The 23,136-nt window shown below is 45.8% G+C and overlaps 1 protein-coding gene across 1 annotated transcript in view; it reads left to right on the top strand.

The window, feature by feature from the left end:
• LOC122923533 (serine/threonine-protein kinase mTOR-like) overlaps positions 1-23,136 on the top strand; it is a 240,185-nt gene that overhangs the window by 129,665 nt on the left and 87,384 nt on the right. Inside the window, exons 18-26 of the mRNA XM_044274360.1 lie at positions 15,422-15,522; positions 16,533-16,648; positions 16,727-16,804; positions 17,225-17,332; positions 17,948-18,073; positions 19,217-19,348; positions 21,800-21,909; positions 22,738-22,855; positions 22,941-23,114. Coding sequence (XP_044130295.1) covers positions 15,422-15,522; positions 16,533-16,648; positions 16,727-16,804; positions 17,225-17,332; positions 17,948-18,073; positions 19,217-19,348; positions 21,800-21,909; positions 22,738-22,855; positions 22,941-23,114 — 1,063 coding nt within the window. The remainder of the gene's footprint in view (positions 1-15,421; positions 15,523-16,532; positions 16,649-16,726; positions 16,805-17,224; positions 17,333-17,947; positions 18,074-19,216; positions 19,349-21,799; positions 21,910-22,737; positions 22,856-22,940; positions 23,115-23,136) is intronic.

Below are 23,136 nucleotides of genomic sequence, written 5' to 3' on the forward strand. Positions count from 1 at the left end.
CCTATGCAAAATCCAGGCACAAACTTACGTTCCAACGAACAGCCTATCGGAGGGTTTGGGAGGGCTTGTTCGCCCCTCCCTGCTGCTGGCCAGGCCAGTTTTCCCTAATTTTACCAAAAAATGGGCCATAACGTTGCCGGCGTAATAAACATGAACAATCAGGCGCTTGTGCTGGGTCTCCCATGAATTTATGGACCCAGAGCTGCCGAAATTTGGACTCTCCCGGTTCCTCTGAGTGAGAGGTGCATTTTGAGTGTACCTACATTTTTGTGTCATAATTCCATATAACCCAAATATGCTTTTTGGGGTTCTCAGAGCATGGTTCACATGTCTCTCCTTATGCGCTCCCCCCTCCCAGCTGTCTCTGCTTCTGATGTGTAAATTGACCAGGCTGCAGGGAAGGGGGCAACTAGCATGTGTTTAACTTTCGTGGTTTCAAAGTGGCCAGAAGACGTTGAAGTTGTCCAAGGTGTGAGGTGATCTCAGCAGGGGGTGATTAGAGTTTGTGGTCTACAGAGGGCTACCGGAACGGTCATATATGGACGTCCTGTTCCCTGGCTATGGTGGAACTCTACTGTGGCTAGAAGCGGGTCATTTTTTAAGCAAACTCTACCGGATTCTACTTATAAAACATTTTTATGAATAAGATCCGGATGGGGATGTGACATCGCGTCACACTTGGTATAAAGGTGACCTGTGACGGGAAAATTACTTTAAAGGGAACCTGTCACCGGGATTTGGGGTATAGAGCTGAGGACATGGGTTGCTAAATCGCCGCTAGCACATCCGCAATACCCAGTCCCCATAGCTCTGTGTGCTTTTATTGCTTAAAAAAATCAATTTGATACATATGCAAATTAATCAGAGATGAGTCCTGTAGGTGAGATGAGTCGGGCACAGGACTCATCTCAGGTTAATTTGCATATGTATCAAATCTGTTTTCTTACACAATAAAAGCACACAGAGCTATGGGGACTGGGTATTGCAGATGTGCTAGCGGCCATCTAGCAGCCCATGCCCTCAGCTCTATATACAAAATCCCGGTGACAGGTTCCCTTTAAGAGTACTGATGTCGTTCTTACCGTAAATCTGGAGCAGGTGTTCCTGTTTGGACGCCTGTCAGATATGGAGAAGAGATTTCTGTCTTTTGTCTCCTTGTAGGACCAGTGAAGGAATATATATCCCACCAATGCTCAGTCAGATTCAGATTTTGAGGCCAAGTCAACACCTTGAAATCAATGAATTTGCGCCACTCAATTGAATCTAATGCAGAAATATCCAAAGTACAATCCACAAAGTACGAACAGGTCTGGGACCCACTAAAAAAATAGTAAAACAGGTCCAACAGGACCTTTCTCAGCGGTCAGCAGTAGTATCTGTGGTGAAAACATATATAGGAGCATAGTGTACAAAGGAGGATCGTATACCGGGAAAACCCGGTGACTGGGCGCCCGTGGTGATATAGATGACGTCCGAAGACATCACCACAGCCTCACATACATAGGCAGACTGGAAACTTAAAGTGGCCCTGGAAAAGAACCTAAAAGGGACCTCATGTTGTAGGGGAGGCAGAGCACTACAATTAGACAGGGATAGCAGAGGTTGGCAGGGCCTGCAGTACTGTAGTGCAGCACACAGGAGGGCACCTGCGACTGTTGGCCTAATTAATGCTGAGAGCATCAGACCATTATGTAGCCAGCTGGTGGCCCCATGAGCATCGGCCCACCGGGAAATTTCCCTGTAAGGTCTATGGCCAATCTGTCCAGATATTTGATTTTCCCAGATATGTTAAACTTAAGTCCATCATTCTCTGGCTGTTTTGTTTCTATCACAATTACACAACATATATGTGCACAATATATAATTGAGTGCCACAAATTTTCTGGTTCTTGTTGATAGACTGACAAGTCCATTGCGGGCGCCAGTCAACATACAAGACTCAAGACCTCAGTTGTTTTTTTTCTACCACCTTGAATTCTTTGTCCTGTAATTCAGACCTTTCCAGAACACTTTTTTCAGTGTGCCTAGGGCAGTGGTGGCGAACCTATGACACGGGTGCCAGAGGTGCCACTCACAGCCTTCTGTGGGCACCCGTACCCTGGAAAATGTCTATGGTGCACCAGTAGCCTTAGACTTTTCCGACCATTCATCAGCGTAGGGCATGCTATGAACGGCACGAGCAGTGAACAGAATGTAGACAGACTATTATAGCTACCGGTAAATGATAGTACACGGAAGATACACTATATTGGACTGTACTATTCAGGTCAAATTGCCGTTGCAATAAAGAGGTGGGTTTTGGGTTGCAGTTTGGTCACTCGGTCTCTAAAAGGTTTGCCATCACTGGCCTAGGGCATTATCCTTGCAGAAAGAGACCGCATACTGCTGCATGAAGGACTATAGTTAGTCTGCAGCAAATTTTAATAGGTGGTGCATGTAACATCCAGATGAAAGCCAGGACCTAAGGCTACCCAGCAGAATATTGACCAGAGCATCCCACTGCCTCCACCAGCTTTCCTTATTGCCATAGCATATCCCAGTGTTATCTTTTTCCCAGGTAAGCAAAGCACATGCTCCTGGCCTTTCACATAATCTGAAAAAAACATGATTAATTCGACCAGATCACCTTCTTCCCGTGCTCCGTTGTCCAGTTCTGGGCTCATGGGCTCGTTGTTGGCCCTTTCTGTGGCTACACAGCCTCACACATACCCTATGTGATGTCTAACCCCCTTGTGGTAAAACCACAACTCCCAAGATCTACACTTGCTTGGCTGTTCTCAGAACGCCATAGAAACGAATGGAGCCTGCTGGGAGTTGTAGTTTCACCACAGCTGCAGTGCCAGATGTTAGCCATCACTGTTTGTGTCCTGATAGCTTTCTATCATAGCCAGCATTTACTTTTTCATCGATTTGTAGCTCTTCTATATAGACAGACCTGACAGGCTAGCCTTTGCTCCCCATGCACATCAATAAGCCTTTTGCATTTGCCACTAGTTTTCCTTCCATGGACCACTTTGCATATAGCTAAAAGGTTAGGGGCAACCGATTGATCTACCAGATTTGCTGGTCCATAGAATTGTTTTTCCTAGTCCCATAAATTTGGGAAAGTAAATATATACTGTATATAGGCAGCTTCTTGCTCCCCTCTAGGCAGGTGACGGATTGAGCCTAGTTGATCAGGTCCATTCCTAGAGCTGTGCTGATGACTCACTATTACTATTTCTACATCCAGGATATTCCCTGGGAACATGGCCTCCACATGGTTTATAAGCTCCATGGAGTCATGGGAACCGAATCCATATCTCTAGACCCGTGGTATATACTGTATCTGAAATCAATCTCAGACATGAGATAACATTATATTGGGTTATTGGATTATGCAGGAACAGTAGACTCTGCGGAAGTAGACCAGTTTTCATAATAAAAACTTGCTGTTTTTAAGGGTGTGTGAAATGAGGCCCCCATTGTGGCAGGCGCAGCACTATGAAGTGCCTTTTGCGCTGTGGCATTAGAGGAATTTTGAGATCTGACTTTTTTGGTCTAACCAGACTGTCTAATACTCTGTAATTCCTCTAGCGCCATTCTATGGAAACAGTAGGCTTAACCCCTTAAGGACACAGCCATATTTCACCTTAAGGAACAGGCAATTTTTTGCAAATCTGATCAGTGTCACTTTAAGTGGTAATAACTTTAAAACACTCTTACTTATCCAAGATATTCTGAGATCGTTTTTTCGTCACGTATTATACTTCATGACAGTGGTAAAATGGAGTAAATTTTTTTTTAATTTTTATTTATAAAAAAAATACAAAATTTGCCAACAATTTGCAAAAATTTGTAAATTTCCACGTTTCAATTTCTCTACTTCTATAATACTTAGTAATACCTACAGTACCTAAAATAGTTGTTACTTTACATTCCCTATATGTCTACTTCATGTAAGGATCATTTGGGGAATTACATTTTATTTTTGGGGGACATTACAAGGCTTAGAAGTTTTGAAGCAAATCTTTAAATTTCTCAGAAATGTTCAAAAACCAACTTTTTAACCACCTCCCGACCGCCTAACGCGCCGATGCGTCCGGGAGGTGGTTGATTTGTTCCTCCTGGACGCATCGGCGCGTCATCTCGCGATACCCGAGATTTCCTGTGAACGCACGCAGGCGCGCGTGTTCACAGGAACAGAAGGTAAGCGAGTGGATCTCCAGCCTGCCAGCGGCGATCGCTCGCTGGCAGGCTGGAGATGTGATATTTTTTTTTTAACCCCTAAAGGTATATTAGACGCTGTTTTGATAACAGTGTCTAATATACCTACTACCTGGTCCTCTGCTGGTCCCTTTTGTTAGGATCGACCACCAGAGGACACAGGTAGGTCAGTGAAGTCGCACCAAACACTACACTACACCCCCCCCCCCCCCCCCCGTCACTTATTAACCCCTTATAAACCCCTGATCACCCCATATAAACTCCCTGATCACCCCCCCTGTCATTGATCACCCCCCTGTCAGGCTCCGTTCAGACGTCCGTATGATTTTTACGGAGCCACAGATACATGGATCGGATCCGCAAAACACATACGGACGTCTGAATGGAGCCTTACAGGGGGGTGATCAATGACAGGGGGTGATCAGGGAGTGTATATGGGATGATCACCCCCCTGTAAGGCTCCATTCAGACGTCCGAATGATTTTTACGGATCCATGGGTACATGGATCGGATCCGCAAAACACATGCGGACATCTGAATGGAGCCTTACAGGGGGGTGATCATCCCATATACACTCCCTGATCACCCCCTGTCATTGATCACCCCCCTGTAAGGCTCCATTCAGACGTCCGCATGTGTTTTGCGGATCCGATCCATGCATCCGTAAAAATCATGCGGACGTCTGAATGGAGCCTTACCAGGGGGGTGATCAATGACAGGGGGTGATCACCCATATACACTCCCTGATCACCCCCTGTCATTGATCACCCCCCTGTAAGGCTCCATTCAGACGTCCGCATGTGTTTTGCGGATCCGATCCATGGATCCGTAAAAATCATGCGGACGTCTGAATGGAGCCTTACCAGGGGGGTGATCAATGACAGGGGGTGATCACCCATATACACTCCCTGATCACCCCCTGTCATTGATCACCCCCCTGTAAGGCTCCATTCAGACGTCCGCATGTGTTTTGCGGATCCGATCCATGGATCCGTAAAAATCATATGGACGTCTGAATGGAGCCTTACCAGGGGTGTGATCAATGATGGAGGTGATCAGGGAGTCTATATGGGTGATCACCCCCCTGTCATTGATCACCCCCCTGTCATTGATCACCCCCCCCCTGTCATTGATCACCCCCTGTAAGGCTCCAGACATTTTTTTGGCTCAAGTTAGCGGAAATATATATTTTTTTTGTTTGTTTTTTCTTACAAAGTCTCATATTCCACTAACTTGTGTCAAAAAATAAAATCTCACATGAACTCACCATACCCCTCACGGAATCCAAATGCGTAAACATTTTTAGACATTTATATTCCAGACTTCTTCTCACGCTTTAGGGCCCCTAAAAAGCCAGGGCAGTATAAATACCCCACATGTGACCCCATTTCGGAAAGAAGACACCCCAAGGTATTCGCTGAGGAGCATTTTGAGTCCATGAAAGATTGAAATTTTTGTCCTAAGTTAGCGGAAAGTGAGACTTTGTGAGAAAAAAACAAAAAAAAAATCAATTTCCGCTAACTTATGCAAAAAAATAAAAATTCTATGAACTTGCCAGGCCCCTCATTGAATACCTCGGGGTGTCTTCTTTCCAAAGTGGGGTCACATGTGGGGTATTTATACTGCCCTGGCTTTTTAGGGGCCCGAAAGTGTGAGAAGAAGTCTGGGATCCAAATGTCTAAAAATGCCCTCCTAAAAGGAATTTTGGCACCTTTGCGCATCTAGGCTGCAAAAAAGTGTCACACATCTGGTATCACCGAAGTTGGGGAATGTGTTTTGGGGTGTCATTTTACATATACCCATGCTGGGTGAGAAAAATATCTTGGTCAAATGCCAACTTTGTATAAAAAAATGGGAAAAGTTGTCTTTTGCCAAGACATTTCTCTCACCCAGCATGGGTATATGTAAAATGACACCCCAAAACACATTCCCCAACTTCTCCTGAGTACGGCGATACCAGATGTGACACTTTTTTGATGCCAAGGTGGGCAAAGGGGCCCACATTCCAAAGTGCACCTTTCGGATTTCACCGGTCATTTTTTACAGATTTTGATTGCAAAGTACTTCTCACACATATGGGCCCCTAAATTGCCAGGGCAGTATAACTACCCCACAAGTGACCCCATTTTGGTAAGAAGACACCCCAAGGTATTCTGTGAGGGGCATGGTGAGTTCCTAGAATTTTTTATTTTTTGTTGCAAGTTAGTGGAATATGAGACTTTATAAGAAAAAAAAATTAAAAAAAAATCATCATCATTTTCCGCTAACTTGTGACAAAAAATAAAAAGTTCTATGAACTCACTATGCCCATCAGCGAATACCTTAGGTTGTCTACTTTCCGAAATGTGGTCATTTGTGGGGGTTTTCTACTGTTTGGGCATTGTAGAACCTCAGGAATCATGACAGGTGCTCAGAAAATCAGAGCTGTTTCAAAAAGCAGAAATTCACATTTTTGTACCATAGTTTGTAAACGCTATAACTTTTACCCAAACCATTTTTTTTTTATTTTTTGCAAACATTTTTTTTTCATCAAAGACATGTAGAACATTAAATTTGGCGAAAAATTTCTATATGGATGTCGTTTTTTTTGCAAAATTTTACAGCTGAAAGTGAAAAATGTCATTTTTTTGCAAAAAAATCGTTACATTTTGATTAATAACAAAAAAAGTAAAAATGTCAGCAGCAATAAAATACCACCAAATGAAAGCTCCATTAGTGAGAAGAAAAGGAGGTAAAATTCATTTGGGTGGTAAGTTGCATGACCGAGCGATAAACGGTGAAAGTGGTGTAGTGCCGAAGTGTAAAAAGTGGCCTGGTCATGAAGGGGGTTTCAGCTAGCGGGGCTGGACCAGTTCAGGTCTGAAGTCACTTTGTGAGGCTTACATAAAAGAAACCACCCAAAAATGACCCCATTCTGGAAATTACACCCCTCAAGGTATTCAAAACTGATTTTAAAAACTTTTGTTAACCCTTTAAGTGTTCCACAAGAATTAATGGAAAACAGATACAATTTTAAAATTTCACTTTTTTGGCAGATTTTCCATTTTCATATTTTTTATTTTTTATTTTTTTCAGTTACAAAGCAAGGGTTAACAGCCAAACAAAACTCAATATTTATGGCTCTAATCATGTTTTAGTGTCTCCATAGTCTGAGAGCCATAGTTTTTTATTTTTTGGGGCATTGTCTCATGTAGGGGCTCATTTTTTTCAGGATGAGGTGACTGACTGGTACTATTTTGGAGTATATACGACTTTTTTTTATCACTTTTATTACCTTTTTGGGGAAGTAAGGTGGGCAAATTTCTTTTTTACCCAGACCCACTTGGTTCTTGAAGATCCAGTGGGTCTGATGTCTGTATAATACAGTACAGTACACTATATAGTGTACTGTATTTTCACTTTACAAAGTCTGATTAGACTTCTGCCTTTAGCAGAAGTCTGATCAGCACCATGGACAACCGGATGCCTGTGAAGGTGCCCAGTTGCCATGGTAACCATCACTCACTGCCACAGCAGAGCAGTGGATGATGGGAAAGGAGGGGGCCCCCATCGGGGGCTGAAAAGGCACAGCACCCCTGATGGGAGAGGGAGGGAGCTCCCTCCCTCTTAACCTCTTCCATTCAGCGGTCCCTATAGGGTTGGGCAATATACCGGTATCACGATATACCGCGCTATCAAAAAAACGGCGGTATGGCGATATCGCCGTTTCCTAAATACCGCGGTATTTTGTGACGTCATCAAAGAGGTCAGCGCACATTGTGCGCTGACCTCTTCTAAACGTGCGTCCGCCCGCTTCTAACAACTCGCCTTCAGGAACTGACTGATCACTTACCGCCCGCCCCCTGCACCTTGCTCTTCCTCTCGCTCCTGGCCTGCCTCCTTCTTGCTCTGCCTCCCTTAGTCAAGTCTCCACCCACCATCTGACATCATCACCCACCAGTGCCGGGCGCCTTGTGAGTACTGTCTCTGGAGAGACTTTTCCTGCTGTCTGATGACAAAGTTATAAACTTACTACTTCCCGCAGCGGCCGCCCCGGCTCTCCCTCCTCCTCGCTCCCATAAGACCTTATTATAACGCTCCTTGTGGCCCCCCCCCCATACAGTGCAACGCCTCCTTGTGGCCCCCAATACAGTGCAACGCCTCCTTGTGGCCCCCAATACAGTGCAACGCCTCCTTGTGGCCCCCAATACAGTGCAACGCCTCCTTGTGGCCCCCCATACAGTGCAACGCCTCCTTGTGGCCCCCCATACAGTGCAACGCCTCCTTGTGGCCCCCCATACAGTGCAACGCCTCCTTGTGGCCCCCCATACAGTGTAACGCCTCCTTGTGGCCCCCCATACAGTGTAACGCCTCCTTGTTTGGCCCCCCATACAGTGTAACGCCTCCTTGTTTGGCCCCCCATACAGTGTAACGCCTCCTTGTTTGGCCCCCCATACAGTGTAACGCCTCCTTGTTTGGCCCCCCATACAGTGTAACGCCTCCTTGTTTGGCCCCCCATACAGTGTAACGCCTCCTTGTTTGGCCCCCCATACAGTGTAACGCCTCCTTGTGTTTTTTTTCTTTTAAACGGGTATTTATCGCGATATATATCGTTATCGCGATAAATTTTTTAATATAGTTATCGTCTGAATATTTTCTATATCGTCCAACCCTAGGTCCCTACGGGGTTAAATGCATGGCAATGTCAGGCGTTTCAAGCAGAGTGTCAGCAATGTGCTGACACTCTGCAAACCCCCCCCCCCCCCCCCCCCCAGCACAGCCCTGATGATCGCGGCCCTCCCACCCGCACTGCCGCCCCGCATTCTCCACCCCCATTTTTCCACCTTTAGTGTGACCTATAAACTGTACAACTCAATGGAAAAACAAACTGAAATCTTGTAGGTGGAGAGAAGAAAAAATATAAAAATAAAATAATACGGTTGCATAAGTGTGCATACCTTTAAACAAATACTTTGTTGAAGCACCTTTTGGTGGTATTACAGCACTCAGTCTTTTGGGGATGAGTCTATCAGCATGGCACATTTTGACTCTTCTTTGCACAAACCCTCCAAATCTGTCATATTGCGAGGGCATCTCCTGGTCACATCCCTCTTCAGATCACCCCACAGATTGTGAGGGCATCTCCTGGGCACACCCCTTTTCAGATCACCCACAGATTGTCAATCGGATTCAGGTCTGGGCTCTGTCTGGGCCATTCCAAAACTTTAATCTTCTGGGGAAGCCATTCCTTGGTTGATTTGGATGTATGCTTTGGGTCGTTGCCATGCTGAGAGATGAAGTTCCTCTTCATGTTCAGATTTCTAGCAGAAGTCTGAATGTTTTGTGCCAATATTGACTGGTATTTGGGACTGTTCATAATTCCCTCTAGCTTAACTAAGGCCCCAGTTCCTGCTGAATAAGAACATCCCTTTGGCATGATGCTGCCACCACCATGTTTCACTGTGGGGATGGGGTTCTTCTGGTTTTTGCGCCTAACATATCTTTTGGAATTATGGCCAAAAAGTCCAACCTTGGTTTCATCAGACCATAACACCTTTTCCCACATGCTTTTGGGAGACTTCAGATGTGTTTTTGCAAAATGTAGCCTGGCTTGGATGTTTTTCTTGGTAAGAAAAGTCTTTCCTCTTGCCCCTCTACCCCATAGCCCAGACGTATGAAGAATACGGGAGATTGTTGTCACATGTACCACACAGCCAGGACTTGCCAGATATTCCTGCAGCTCCTTTAATGTTGCTGTAGGCCTCTTGGTCGCCTCCCAGACCAGTTTTCTTCTCATCTTTTTATCAGTTTTGGAGGGGCGTCCAGTTCGTGGAGATGTCACTGTTGTGCCATATTTCCTCTACTTGATGATGACTGTCTTCACTGTGTTCCATGGTATATCTAATGCCTTGGAAATTATTTTGTCCCCTTCTCCTGACTGATACCTTCTAACAATGAGATCCATCTGATGCTTTGCAAGCTCTCTGTGGACCATGGCTTCTGCTGTGGGATGCGACAGAACATTTCAGGAAAGACCAACTAGAGCAGCTGAGCTTTATTTGGGGTTAATCAGAGGCACTTTAAATGATGGCCAGTGTATGCTGACTCCTATTTACCAGGATTCTGAATGTGATTGCTTTATTCTGAACACAGCTACATCCTCGGTTATAAGAGGGTGTGCACACTTATGCAACCACATTATTTTTATATTTTTTCCCTCCACCTAAAAGATTTCAGTTTGTTTTTCAATTGAGTTGTACAGTTTATAGGTCACATTTTTTACACAGAAACCTGACATTTTAACAGGGGTGTGGATATTTTATATCCACTTGTAACGGATCTCCTGGCACCCTGACCAGGTACCTCCGTCGATAGATGCTCCTAGTGCTTTCTGAGGACTCCAAGCACTCCACTTGACACCGTACGCACTGCAGACCCCACGAAACCGCCGCAGCTTGGTTGGGGTCTCACCGTCCTCCACCCACGCTGGACCCAAGACCGGGCTTCAGCTTCCAGTGGGTGAACCTCTCCTACATCCAGAGAGCAGGAACCACGAACATGCTCTTACAAAAGCTTATACTCAGGGGAGCATTATGATATAGCAATCCCCAAGAGTGTAGTTATCGCAATCCCCAAACATGAGCCAAAACTTCATGAAGGTATAAAGCAGCCTCTTTATTTTAACACACAAGCATTTTATACACATCTTCCAACAAGGTTACCACCCACAGGGTTTTGTAAAAACAGCCAATAACCACGTACAATACACTCAGACACTCCCACACAAAATCCTCCCCTCTGCCTGTGATACAATTACCTCACACTGGGTTGATGCAATCATCACAGGCAGGCGAATACACAATATCCTCTGTCCTGGAGACAACCGAGACGTAATTCAATTATCTCTCAGGACAAAGGGACATCGCCAATACACCCAGAGAGACAATGGAACAGACCTCACTACTCAACGTATACAATGTCCCACCCTTTTCAATACACATAGACATTTAACATCCCAAAATGGCACGATTTAGACCAGGGGTTCAAGTTAGTCCAAGTCCTTTGTGAACAAAGGAGGCCTGGCTGATGAGAGGGCCCATAATCCTGGGGCAAGAGGCTAGAAGCCAGGCCCCTCCAAAACCCAGTGGTGAGGTTGGTTTTGCCACACCACTGTATCACAAAATGGCGGTATGCATAAGATGATGGTTCAACTGTTCAATCTTGTCATTCAACATAAAATGGTGGATATATTTCTTTCTTCAGTATCTGTACTCTCACTTTAAGTTATTTAAGCACTTTATGATCTCTCTGAGAGGTACCATATTTTCCTCCTATAAGACGCACTCCCCGCCCAGTGCGTCTTATGGGGCGAATGCTGCATTTTGCCGAACTGTCAATGATACGCCGCGATGCTGCATGGTGGGTGTATCAGCTGAGAGGGAGGAGGGGCTGGGGGCCGGCATCTGGTTTTATAATGACAGCGGGGCCCGTGCAGTGACTATTCTACTACACGGGCCCTGCTCACGGTATATACCGTAATCTTATCTATAATTGTAGGCATTGTTAATATATACAAATTCAGGGTAATCAGCGCCTGTACAACAAGCGCTCGGTAGCAGGGAGGAGGCAGGACCAGCGCTGGCAGCGTGAGTCGCTACGTCACACGCCTGCGCTGTCCACTTTATGAATGAAGCAGGCGGCGTGGGCGCATGACGTAGTGACTCACGCTGCCAGCGCCCGTCCTCCCTCCTCTCTGCTAACGAGCGCTTGTTGTAAGTAATACAGGCGCTGATTACCCTGAATTTGTATATAATAACAATGCCTACAATTATAGATAAGATTACGGTATATACAGATCCCCCCCATAACAGTGTCATCCACAGATCCCCATAACAGTGCCATCCATAGACCCTAATAAGAGCCATCCAGAGATCCCCCCATAACAGTGTCACCCACAGATCCCCCATAACAGTGTCACCCACAGATCCCCCATAAGTGTCACCCACAGATCCCCCATAACAGTGTCACCCACAGATCCCCCATAACAGTGTCACCCACAGATCCCCCATAACAGTGTCACCCACAGATCCCCCATAACAGTGTCACCCACAGATCCCCCATAACAGTGTCACCCACAGATCCCCCATAACAGTGTCACCCACAGATCCCCCATAACAGTGTCACCCACAGATCCCCCCCATAAGTGTCACCCACAGATCCCCCCCATAAGTGTCACCCACAGATCCCCCCCCCATAAGTGTCACCCACAGATCCCCCCCCATAAGTGTCACCCACAGATCCCCCCCATAAGTGTCACCCACAGATTCCCCCCCCATAAGTGTCACCCACAGATTCCCCCCCCATAAGTGTCACCCACAGATCCCCCCCCCATAAGTGTCACCCACAGATCCCCCCCCCCATAAGTGTCACCCACAGATCCCCCCCCCCATAAGTGTCACCCACAGATCCCCCCCCCCATAAGTGTCACCCACAGATCCCCAGATCCCCCCCCCATAAGTGTCACCCACAGATCCCCAGATCCCCCCCCCCCCCATAAGTGTCACCCACAGATCCCCCCCCCCCATAAGTGTCACCCACAGATCCCCCCCCCCATAAGTGTCACCCACAGATCCCCCCCCCCCATAAGTGTCACCCACAGATCCCCCCCCCCATAAGTGTCACCCACAGATCCCCCCCCCCCATAAGTGTCACCCACAGATCCCCCCCCATAAGTGTCACCCACAGATCCCCCCCCCCATAAGTGTCACCCACAGATCCCCCCCCCCCCCATAACAGTGTCACCCACAGACCACCATTAGTTCAAAACCCACCAAAAGCACACCTTTTTGTTCAAAATGTTTTTTTTTCTTATTTTCCTCCTCAAAAACCTAGGTGCGTCTTATGGGCAGGTGCATCTTATAGGGCAAAAAATACAGTATATCTGAGGTTAACTAATAGTTCTACTTGCTGAATTTGGTTGCATTTTGTAGTATGCAGTTAGCAGTAACTATTTGCAGATTGGTTGAGTATGATCTGGTATAAGTTGTATGCAATTTGGATTGCAATATGGAATTTGGATTGTGAACTTTGTAGTTTGCAATTGGTAAAACTGTAAGTAAACACACATATAACTGGTTCAGTATACAGTTCTAATCACTATTAACAGTAGGAACATTATATAACTGTTTTAAACACCTATTTTGGGCCCTCTGCTTCCATAAAACACAGCTCTTAGTGGAATGATTGTCTGTTCAGCTTCTCTCCTCTGGTGTAATGATTCTTGCAGCTCCTGCTAGGGGAATTTCCCACGCATGCTGTGTGTGAGGCTGGCTGTGATTGGTTAAGACTCCTGCCCAGCAACAACAGTTTTCTGTTGTTTCTGCTGTGTCATTGAGCTTACCTTACATTATATAATGAATCTTAAAGGCATATGATCTTTTCTGCTTCTGTGAACACAATATATAACAATTATATGACATCCAAACATGAAGTCACAGTAAATAACTCTGCTTTTGTCTTTAGCACACAAACATAGAAACGGTATTAAGGTTATTGGCAGGTCTAGCTGTATAAACAAATTAAGCTATATTAGCAACCGAGGACAGGTCTTAGCTAGCCGGCTACACCCATCACTTCCTAAAATGAACTGCTTTGGCTTTAGTTGGGTGCTGCTATCATTGGCAGGTGTTAACCAAGAGCAGGCAATAAGGATGAAGAATATATGGCCTAAAGCCTTTAAGCCAACATATTTTGCCTTGTTGACCTGGTGTGAAGGGTTTTGTCTCAATAAGTAAGCATGTCTCTTCCTTTGTGAAACTTCTGTATACTTAAGTGTTTTGCATAGATGCTTGGGTGTTTGAGCTGAGATCTTGGAATTTATAGAAGGCCTTCTTGAGTGATATGTACTTTGTATCCGGAGGACCCAGTCCATTTTACTTGCATTGAGTTACACTACTATGCTCTAGTATTGTCAGGCTGGCCCTAAGCCTGTACTACTGAGAGCAATCCAAATCCCCTAATACAGCTGTCTAGATCAGGGGTGTCAAACTCATTTTTGCCAAGGGCCACATCAGCCTTATGGTTGTCTGAAAAGGGCCATTAGTATTTCTGCAACTGTATAAATGTAACTATGCCAGTGAAGGCAACCATAAGGCCAGTATTTTCATGAGTTCCTGCTGCAACAGCGCCCTCAGAGAGTCTGCTGCCATGTTGCCCCCAGTGTGCCTGCTGCCATGTTGCCCCCAGTGTGCCTGCTGCCATGTTGCCCCCAGTGTGCCTGCTGCCATGTTGCCCCCAGTGTGCCTGCTGCCATGTTGCCCCCAGTGTGCCTGCTGCCATGTTGCCCCCAGTGTGCCTGCTGCCATGTTGCCCCCAGTGTGCCTGCTGCCATGTTGCCCCCAGTGTGCCTGCTGCCATGTTGCCCCCAGAGACTCTGCTGCCACCAGTTGTATTTACCACCTTCTCCACAGGGGCACAAAAAGAATATGGCGGCCAGAAATGATCTGTGATCACCAATCCTGTCCCGGCCACTCAGCAATGACGTCGACGCATCGTGCCCCGGCTCTGCGACCGCTATGTAGCGTGATTGCTGAGCGGCCGGAATTGGTGGGTGTACATATACATGGGGAAAGTGACTACATTGCCACAGCTTATAGGAGTCACGCTAGCACGACACTATTACGCTTATTTCCCATCACCAGCAGGCCACAAAAAACAAGGTTGCAGGCCTTGTGTTTGACACGTGGTCTAGGTTCTACCTGGCAGCCATTATGTCTGTGTGTCTGTGATTAACACAAGGTCTCCATCACAATGCTGTATCCAATGGAACTTGGGAGGAGACATGTTTTTGGAATCTCTTTGGGCCCATAACTTCAATTCATCATATCCCAGCATAAGATTTCAGATTGTTAATGTGCATTTATGGGCAATTTTTATTTTTTAAAGGTATATTTTTACTCCAGCATAACTTTCAGACGTATGCTTTTCTGCAATTTCCAGCTGTGGATAGTTGTCAGTGAACTTATTTAGTTGTTAATAGATAAATAGAATGTAGATAAAATGTATACTCTCAAATACCAGCCCAATGGAGGCCAAAGGGATCACTCTAGGGGCCTCCCTTGTGTGAATGAGGACCGATGGATATTTTTGGTGTCCTTTGTGCATCCTAAGAAGAACTGGTAACTGTCAATGAGCCCGGACCCTTATTCTGTTTTCAACCGTTTTTTTTTCCCTGCAGGGAACAACTTCATCAGGAGTGCTGTGAGAACTGGGATAACGTCAGTGAGGATGTCCACACTAAGATGGCCAGAATGGCCGCTTCAGCAACGTGGGCATTAGGTAAGATGTCTGGTCAATGGAAATCGGAAATGCTGTTGTGGTATTGATCCAGTGTCACGGAGTAGACATCCTAGCCCAGAGCAAACATCAGCCGCTGCTTTCCAAGTGCCTCCTAATGACCAGTCTCCACCTCTTTGCCCATCACTTCCAATGACGTAATTGCGGTTTATTTGTTCTAAATCCACCGCATCAAACAGTGTCCACTAAACACTAATTAGAACATGTAACATTTATCACTGTATCACTCAGTCTGCCCCAATCCTGTATCCCCCAGCACCCTAATCAGCCGCTGTATGCTGCACCATTCCCTCCATCTTCTGGAGACAATGTAATTATGCCCCAAATGGGAAAACACCTTTCGTTCCAAAGAAGACTCATCAGTCAGGGACGGGTTATAATGTTACATACAATGAGGTGGTATTCGCATTAGCACTTCTCACAGTGCCTTGGGGTGTCGCAGGTATAGGATTTGCTGTCAGAAGGTGCCGTAGATGCCTGTTTATAGTGGATTGTGCACGAAGCCCTGGTAATATTCCGTGAAATCTTAAACATGTAAATTACACAAACTCTTCATATCTAATGATATGTCAGACTCCATGTAAGCTCTCTCTGCACTGCAGTATTAGTCCTGGATTTCAGATGTCTGCATTTAATGGATGCTGCTGTCACCCATAGACGCCCATTTGAGAAAGATGCCTATACTGTGGAGTACAGTTTTTTTTTTTGTTTTTTTTTTTGCGGTTGTCTCTGTAAGGAATAGTGTTGTCATCAAACTGTATCCATTAAGACCCTCTTTTTGGGGCTCTGATTTCCTGGATGAGATTTTTGGTGTATCCTATACACTATAATGGAGAGTGGCCTGTGCATTGACTACATCTTCTCCATGGACCCAGCCTCCTCCTTCTCAGGGCTTGTGGTGGTCCTTCTTTTATAACCTCTGTTTAGTAAGGAGCTTGTGGATGATGAGACATAATGGAGGTAGTAGTTAGACCTTTGTATTCTCTTTTCAGATCAGTGGGATAGTATGGAGAAGTACACCTGCCTGATCCCCAGAGATACCTACGACGGAGCCTTTTATAGGGCTGTGCTAGCTCTCCACCAGGATCTCTTCTCGCTTGCCCAGCACGTAGGTCTTCACATATCAAGTACCAGTGATAATTCTGTGCTTTGCAGGAACATTATTGAGCTTTTTTATGTTTCACAGTGCATTGATAAAACCAGAGACATGCTTGATGTAGAGATGACCGCAATGGCTGGAGAGAGCTATAGCTGTGCCTATGGGGTAAGTATGCTTGTGATATGTTATTGTTGCCCGTCTTTGACAACTGATGATAGCAGAAGTTGTTGTCAAATGTTTTGGCATCTGCCGCGTTGTGATTGCATGGAATTATTTTCTTTTGTAACTGGGGAGCCATTGGCGATCAGGCGAAGCAGGGGCCATTGAAGGTGAATGCTGTCAATTGAAATGAATGGGTGACCATATAATACATAGTTGTGCTGAGTCCTTTCAGAGCGAGGCGCTGTCGACAGCTGATTTGGGCTCCCGAGCCGGGGAATACCCCTGACTCTGTATGCTTTGTAGGGCATGAGGACGTGAGTTGCCCCAAGAACTTGAGCATGCAATCATTCTTCCCGCTATCAATTATACATCAGATGGCTTGGTTGTATCTTTTGCTAGAGTGATATCACATTTTCTTTACAGGCCATGGTCACCTGTCAGATGCTGTCTCAGCTAGAAGAGGTCATGCAGTATAAACTTGTACCTGAGCGGCGGGAGACTATTCGTCAGACCTGGTGGGATCGGCTGCAGGTGAGCCACAACGACAGTCACTTCTCTTTTAAGACAATCACTTTTACTCATTTTTCTTCTTTGCTTTTTGTACTTTACACTGTTTACAAGTCTCTCGCCCTCAAGGACATTCTTGGGACATTCTTCCCATCCACATTTTTTATACCCTGTAGCATCAGGACAGATCTTTATTAGGTGTGGAGGGGGGAGCAGGTATTTCTCACCTTCTGCATCCAGACAGCCATATACTGGCAGGCAGACACACCCATGGCACATGCAGGCAGACTTGGAATGACGGTGACATACTCTGTGTACAGACTTGTGCTAGGGGTATGAGTTACTGGCCGAGTGTCCTGCAAGTATTGACATCTGGTAAATGCAGAGCAATGTACAGCCAGAAGGAGGGCCATTGCCAACAAGTTCCGGCTTCTGGAAGGTGCATTATTCCGGTGAACCAGTACTAACGTCAATCCCACCATTGAATAGGCATTTGTATAATAGGATATTCTCATTCATTCAGACGTGGCTGCACACGTGGGGGCAAAGCAGAGTTTCTAAAACATTATAGGACGGTATTATCCTTAATTCTAGATAATGCTACATAGATTACAAAGTGATGTGTGTCTTCTCTCGCAGGGCTCTCAGCGCATCGTTGAGGACTGGCAGAAGATTTTGATGGTTCAGTCTCTTGTGGTCAGTCCTCATGAAGACATGAGGACTTGGCTGAAGTATGCAAGTCTCTGCAGCAAGAGCGGCCGCCTGGTGAGCGCATGCCCCCGAGCCTTCACCTTCCGTTTATTGTGTGTCTGTTTTACATCCGTCATTCAGCAAAGCAAGGAACCGTGTCCACAGAACAATACTAGTCTGCAAAATAATGAAGCGTCATCCTCGCGTTTCCCTCAAGAGCATCAGATTGAACTTGTGTCCTGTCAGGGCAGCAGCTGCGGAGGAAAAACGTCCAATGTCCTTATACTTCCTTTAGGAGTCATTAAACATGCTTGAGTCAGATTGGAATTTCGTTCCGTTTAACTGTTTCACTGTGCCGCGCATTCTTGTTAGCTCATACTCTGCTTCCTGCCAATCCTCTGGTATTCCTCCTGATGAGTAATTTGACAACTGGGAGTTACCATTCCCCTTGTCAATAGGTGTGTTCCTACAGTCTAAGGCCTCATGCACACGACCATACCATGTTTACCACCCGTGTGCGCTCCGCATTTTGCAGAACGGAATGTCCCACCCAATGAAAGAAAAACGGACAAGACTAGGTTGCTGCGGAAAGTAGCAATGGATGCGGACAACACACTGAGTGCTGTTCGCATCTTCTGCAGCTACATTGAAGTGAATAGGTCTGCAAAAAATAAGGCTCGGATGGGGACCAAAACAACGGTGCTGTGCACGAGGCCTGAAACTGTCCAGTTTGTGCCGGTATGTGGCATGATAACACCCAGTTGTAAAATTCTTCATCCAGTTCCAGGAGAAATAGCTGAGAGATTGGCAAAAGGCAGATTTTGATTTCCAGGATGAATAATAGAGGAACGTCACAATGTGGGGTTGAAAGGAAAGTTGCTGTAGAACTGTTATTTCATGTGGAGGTATTTAGTGAAACAGACCTGTCAGGAGAGCCAGGGTTTTTCTTACATTCAGAGGGAATGTAACTATGAACCAATCCTTTTTAGTCTACTTGTCCAGGCATCATATTAATGTATGAAGTTAGCTATGCCCTTGGAGGCGGTGGACTGCCTGTTTGACACTCCCTCTGTTTAATACTTAGTTTGGGATTAGCTGTTGAGCCACATGGGATCAGACTGTCTTTCGATCAGCTCATCGCCGGAGCACTAGTTCACTTAAAATAAGAGAACTGGCACCATGCAATCTATAGCCGTGTCCGGTCTCTGTAATCCTTAGGCCCTTTCTCACAATACGTTAGTGATGTTACTTGGAGTGGACCCAGCACTGGAAAGTGACCAGCCCTTACCTACAGATCACCCACAAGTCACCTACACCTACATGAAGTACATGTGGAAGAGAACACGAAAGGTACTTACCGTGTAGCTGTGTTGTGTAATGTGACCTTCTGCAGAGCTCTGATCACAAAGGCTGAAAGGGACTCAAGAGTTTCCAAAAAAAGTCTGTTTTCTTTAGCTGTCTGGGAGTCATGCCGTTGAGTAGTCGGGACATCGTGTGCAATGAGAAGCATATATATGGAAGCAGGGAGAGGTGCCCATGCCTTCAGTTCAGTCTTGTAGATGGGATGAGGTTTTTATTGTGTACATGGACTTCGTGAGGTCCTGATTTGTTCGGTTCAGACTTGGGTACACAAAATTCCCTTTCTTTATAAAGCATTTAAGTCTCATCAGACTTGGCTTGAAGCACTTTGGAATCCAGTGCAATATCTGATCAAGGCCCCCACCCAACCATCAGGTGTATTTTGGGCCCTTTTAACCATAACTGTCTTTCTCCTCAATAAAATTTTTCTTCATGAATCTAATCTGTTCTCTATACATAGAAACATAGAATGTGTCGGCAGATAAGAACCATGTGGCCCATCTAGTCTGCCCAATATATCTGAATCCTATGGATAGCCCCGGCCCTATCTTATATGAAGGATGGCCTTATGCCTATCCCATGCATGCTTAATCTCCTTCCCTGTATTTGCAGCTACCACTTCTGCAGGAAGGCTATTCCATGCATCCACTACTCTCTCAGTAAAGTATACATCCCACTATTTGTTCCAAGCTGTCTTCACAACTCTATTATCACCTTCCAGACTCCCTTATCTCACCACGCATTAACGTCTCATGCACACAACCGTAATTAGTGTCCGCGTCCGGACCTGGTCATTTCAATGGGGCCTCAAAACAGCACACTGTCATTGATGTGCTGTTTGTCTTCTTGTGGCATTCCAAAAATTATAGAACACGTCCTGTCATTGGCAATTTTGCAGACATGGCGGTATCTGTATTTTGAGGATTTGAAATTTGCAGACCACAAAATACATACTGTCTTGTGCATGAGGCCTAATCCTGGAAAAGGAAGCAAAATGTGTCCTGCCCGACCCCTTCTCCCCCGATTCTAAATGGCCTTATTAAAGTAAACATGTGCAGACCTAATATGTCTGACTGCTGAAAGTTGACTAAAGTTGTATCCAGTGGCGTAACTAGAAATGACCGGACCCTGCAGTCAACTTTTAATGGGCCCCTCACCTAGCAGTTTTTTTTTAAAGCCTCTCCTCCCGTGCAATTCCTGTTCCTACTCTCTCAGACCAGGCCAGGCATATACTGTCACTGTATATTATGTCATTGTATAATAGTGTTGAGGGGCCCTGACAATAAAATTGGTGCTTCCCCTCTAGCTATGCCCTGGTTGTATCCAGTTTATACTATCCTCTAGCTAAACAGTCTTGATTGGAGAGAGATGTGTGCTGCTCATGTGCCTAGTTTACAGAGGATTGTCTAGGGTCCTCATACCTGGGTCTGCCGTCGGGTGAAGGTACAAGCTGTAAGGAGGGACCACACCAGTGGTCTAACGATGAGCTAGAGGTTTTATCCCACCTAGTCCCCTTAGTGCCTCAGCCCAATAAGAATGTCCCCTTAATGCCACTTCACAATAGTGATGCCCATTAGTGCACCCCTTAGACAATAATGATGCTCACCACATGGTATTATCCCCCTTAGTCCACCCCATCCAGTATTATGTTCCTAAAGTGGCTACTTCACTGTTGGATGTCCCCTAAGTGCCCCCGTCAAAGCAGGATAATTCCATAGGTGCCTCCCACACAGAATGAGGCTCCTGCAATTTCCCCCTAAGAACGTGATGCCCTCTAAGTGACCCCACATAGTACGATGTCCCCTTAAGTGACACCCCACATATTATTGTGCCCCTTCAGAGTGATGTCCTCTATCAGAGTGCAGTGACGGTCCCTTAAGTGTCCTCCCTGGAGTGATGTCTCTAAAATAGTCACCTACCCCATGTTCCCTTCCATCAGATTCCTGCTTCAAATTGGAGGATCAGTGCCTGCAGGGACGATGTAGTGAGGTCATCGTGTCTGCCTCAGACAGTACAGAGCGGAGCAGGTCGCTGTGCTCTGCGATCTGTGATTCAGCATGGCAGTCAAGATGACCGCATTGAACCACGCATGGCAGGGGAATGGTGACAGCTCCCTGCTTCACTATCATATTCAACTGGACAGCTGGCATCCGCCGTCCGCCATTTCTCTACCCCTGGTCTAGACTCTATTCAAATGGAGCTACACCTCGGCTGTGAGAATTAGATGCCGGATGTAAGCAAATATGTTGCCATATGGTGGATTGAAGCACAAAAGGAATTCTGAGGGATTCTTGTATTGATACAATAAACATCTTGCTTCATTCTGTTCTTTTCAGTGCTTCACTTCTCTCTTTTATTACTGCTCTCTCCATTATTTTCTTCTTCGTCCATTTGAATTTTGCTTCCTCTGTGTTCTTCCAACATGCCCCTCGTGAAACGCAGATTGAAGCTTTCCAGGATATGCAGAAGTTCATGAGCAACATGCAACTTCAGGCCCAGCATGTGGCTGATGACCCGCTGCGCAAACAGGAGCTGCAGAAACTTCTGGCCAGGTAAGTTCCTCATTGCCACACTAGTCTGTGATGTCTACAAGATGAACGGTATATGCCTTGTGATAGGAGATGTTGATAATCCTATGCTCTGAAAGGTCATAAATATAAGATCAGCGGGGGTTCCAGGAGTTGGACCCCCCGTCAGTCAGCAGAAAGGTTCGCAGCACTCGTGCGAGCACTGTGTCCCCTTCAGTGTGTAGCTTGTAGCGGAGGTGCAGTGTAATTATAAATGCTCGTCCCATTCACGTGAACAGGACAAGCAGCTGTAATTACATGGCACTGCCGCGACAAGGGAAACTGCATGATAGATATTTAGACAGCTGATAGCAGGGGTGCCGGGAGTATGACCTCTGCCGACCTGATATTCATGGCCTTTCTGAGAATAGATTCATATATCTCATGGAAAGCAGCTGCTAGGAAATGGCATGCTACTATATTAGATTGAATCTACCACCTGAGCCAAAATACTTGTGGGACCTCATATGAGTTATAGGGGGTTCACACCTCGTAAGCCATTAATATGTGCTAGAACCTTACTGATTTGTGAGGATACGACCTTTGATCACTAGAATTTAAAGACCAAAATGCTGATGAAAGAGAGCGCTCTGTCAGATTTGGACTCTGTACAGTGCATCTCCCGACCCAGTGCTGTACAGTACTACAGCTCAACTCCTTGTACTTCATTGAGCAGCTTTGTGTGCAAAGAGTGACGCATGACAACAGTGGATGGTCCAGGGATCAGACCCCCAGTCATCAGTAAATTGCCACCTCTTACTGACTAATTGACGCTCCAAACCTGAGCCTTTTCCCACTTTCCACATTTTGCAGGTGTTTCTTGAAGCTTGGGGATTGGAAGTTGAACTTGGAAGGCATTAATGAGCGCACAATACCCAATGTGCTCGAGTATTTCACTGCCGCCACTGAACATGACCAAAACTGGTACAAGGTGAGACCACTGCATTTTGTCAATGAATGCCAACGTCAGTAGCAATATATATGCGAGTATGTTAACGTTGGTACTTTCTTCTCAGGCCTGGCATGCCTGGGCTGTCATAAATTTTGAGGCTGTGCTACATTTCAAGCACCAACACCATCCACAGGAGGAAAAGGAGGTCCGTCACCCGAGCAATGCTAGTGCCAACACCGAAGGAGAGAGCGGGGAGAACAGCCCTTTGCAATCTCCAGTGCAAAATAAGCCATCAGAGGTAGAAGAAACGTTTTATAGCT

This window comes from Bufo gargarizans, unplaced genomic scaffold, assembly GCF_014858855.1.
Source record: "Bufo gargarizans isolate SCDJY-AF-19 unplaced genomic scaffold, ASM1485885v1 original_scaffold_1694_pilon, whole genome shotgun sequence".
Lineage (NCBI taxonomy): Eukaryota > Metazoa > Chordata > Amphibia > Anura > Bufonidae > Bufo > Bufo gargarizans.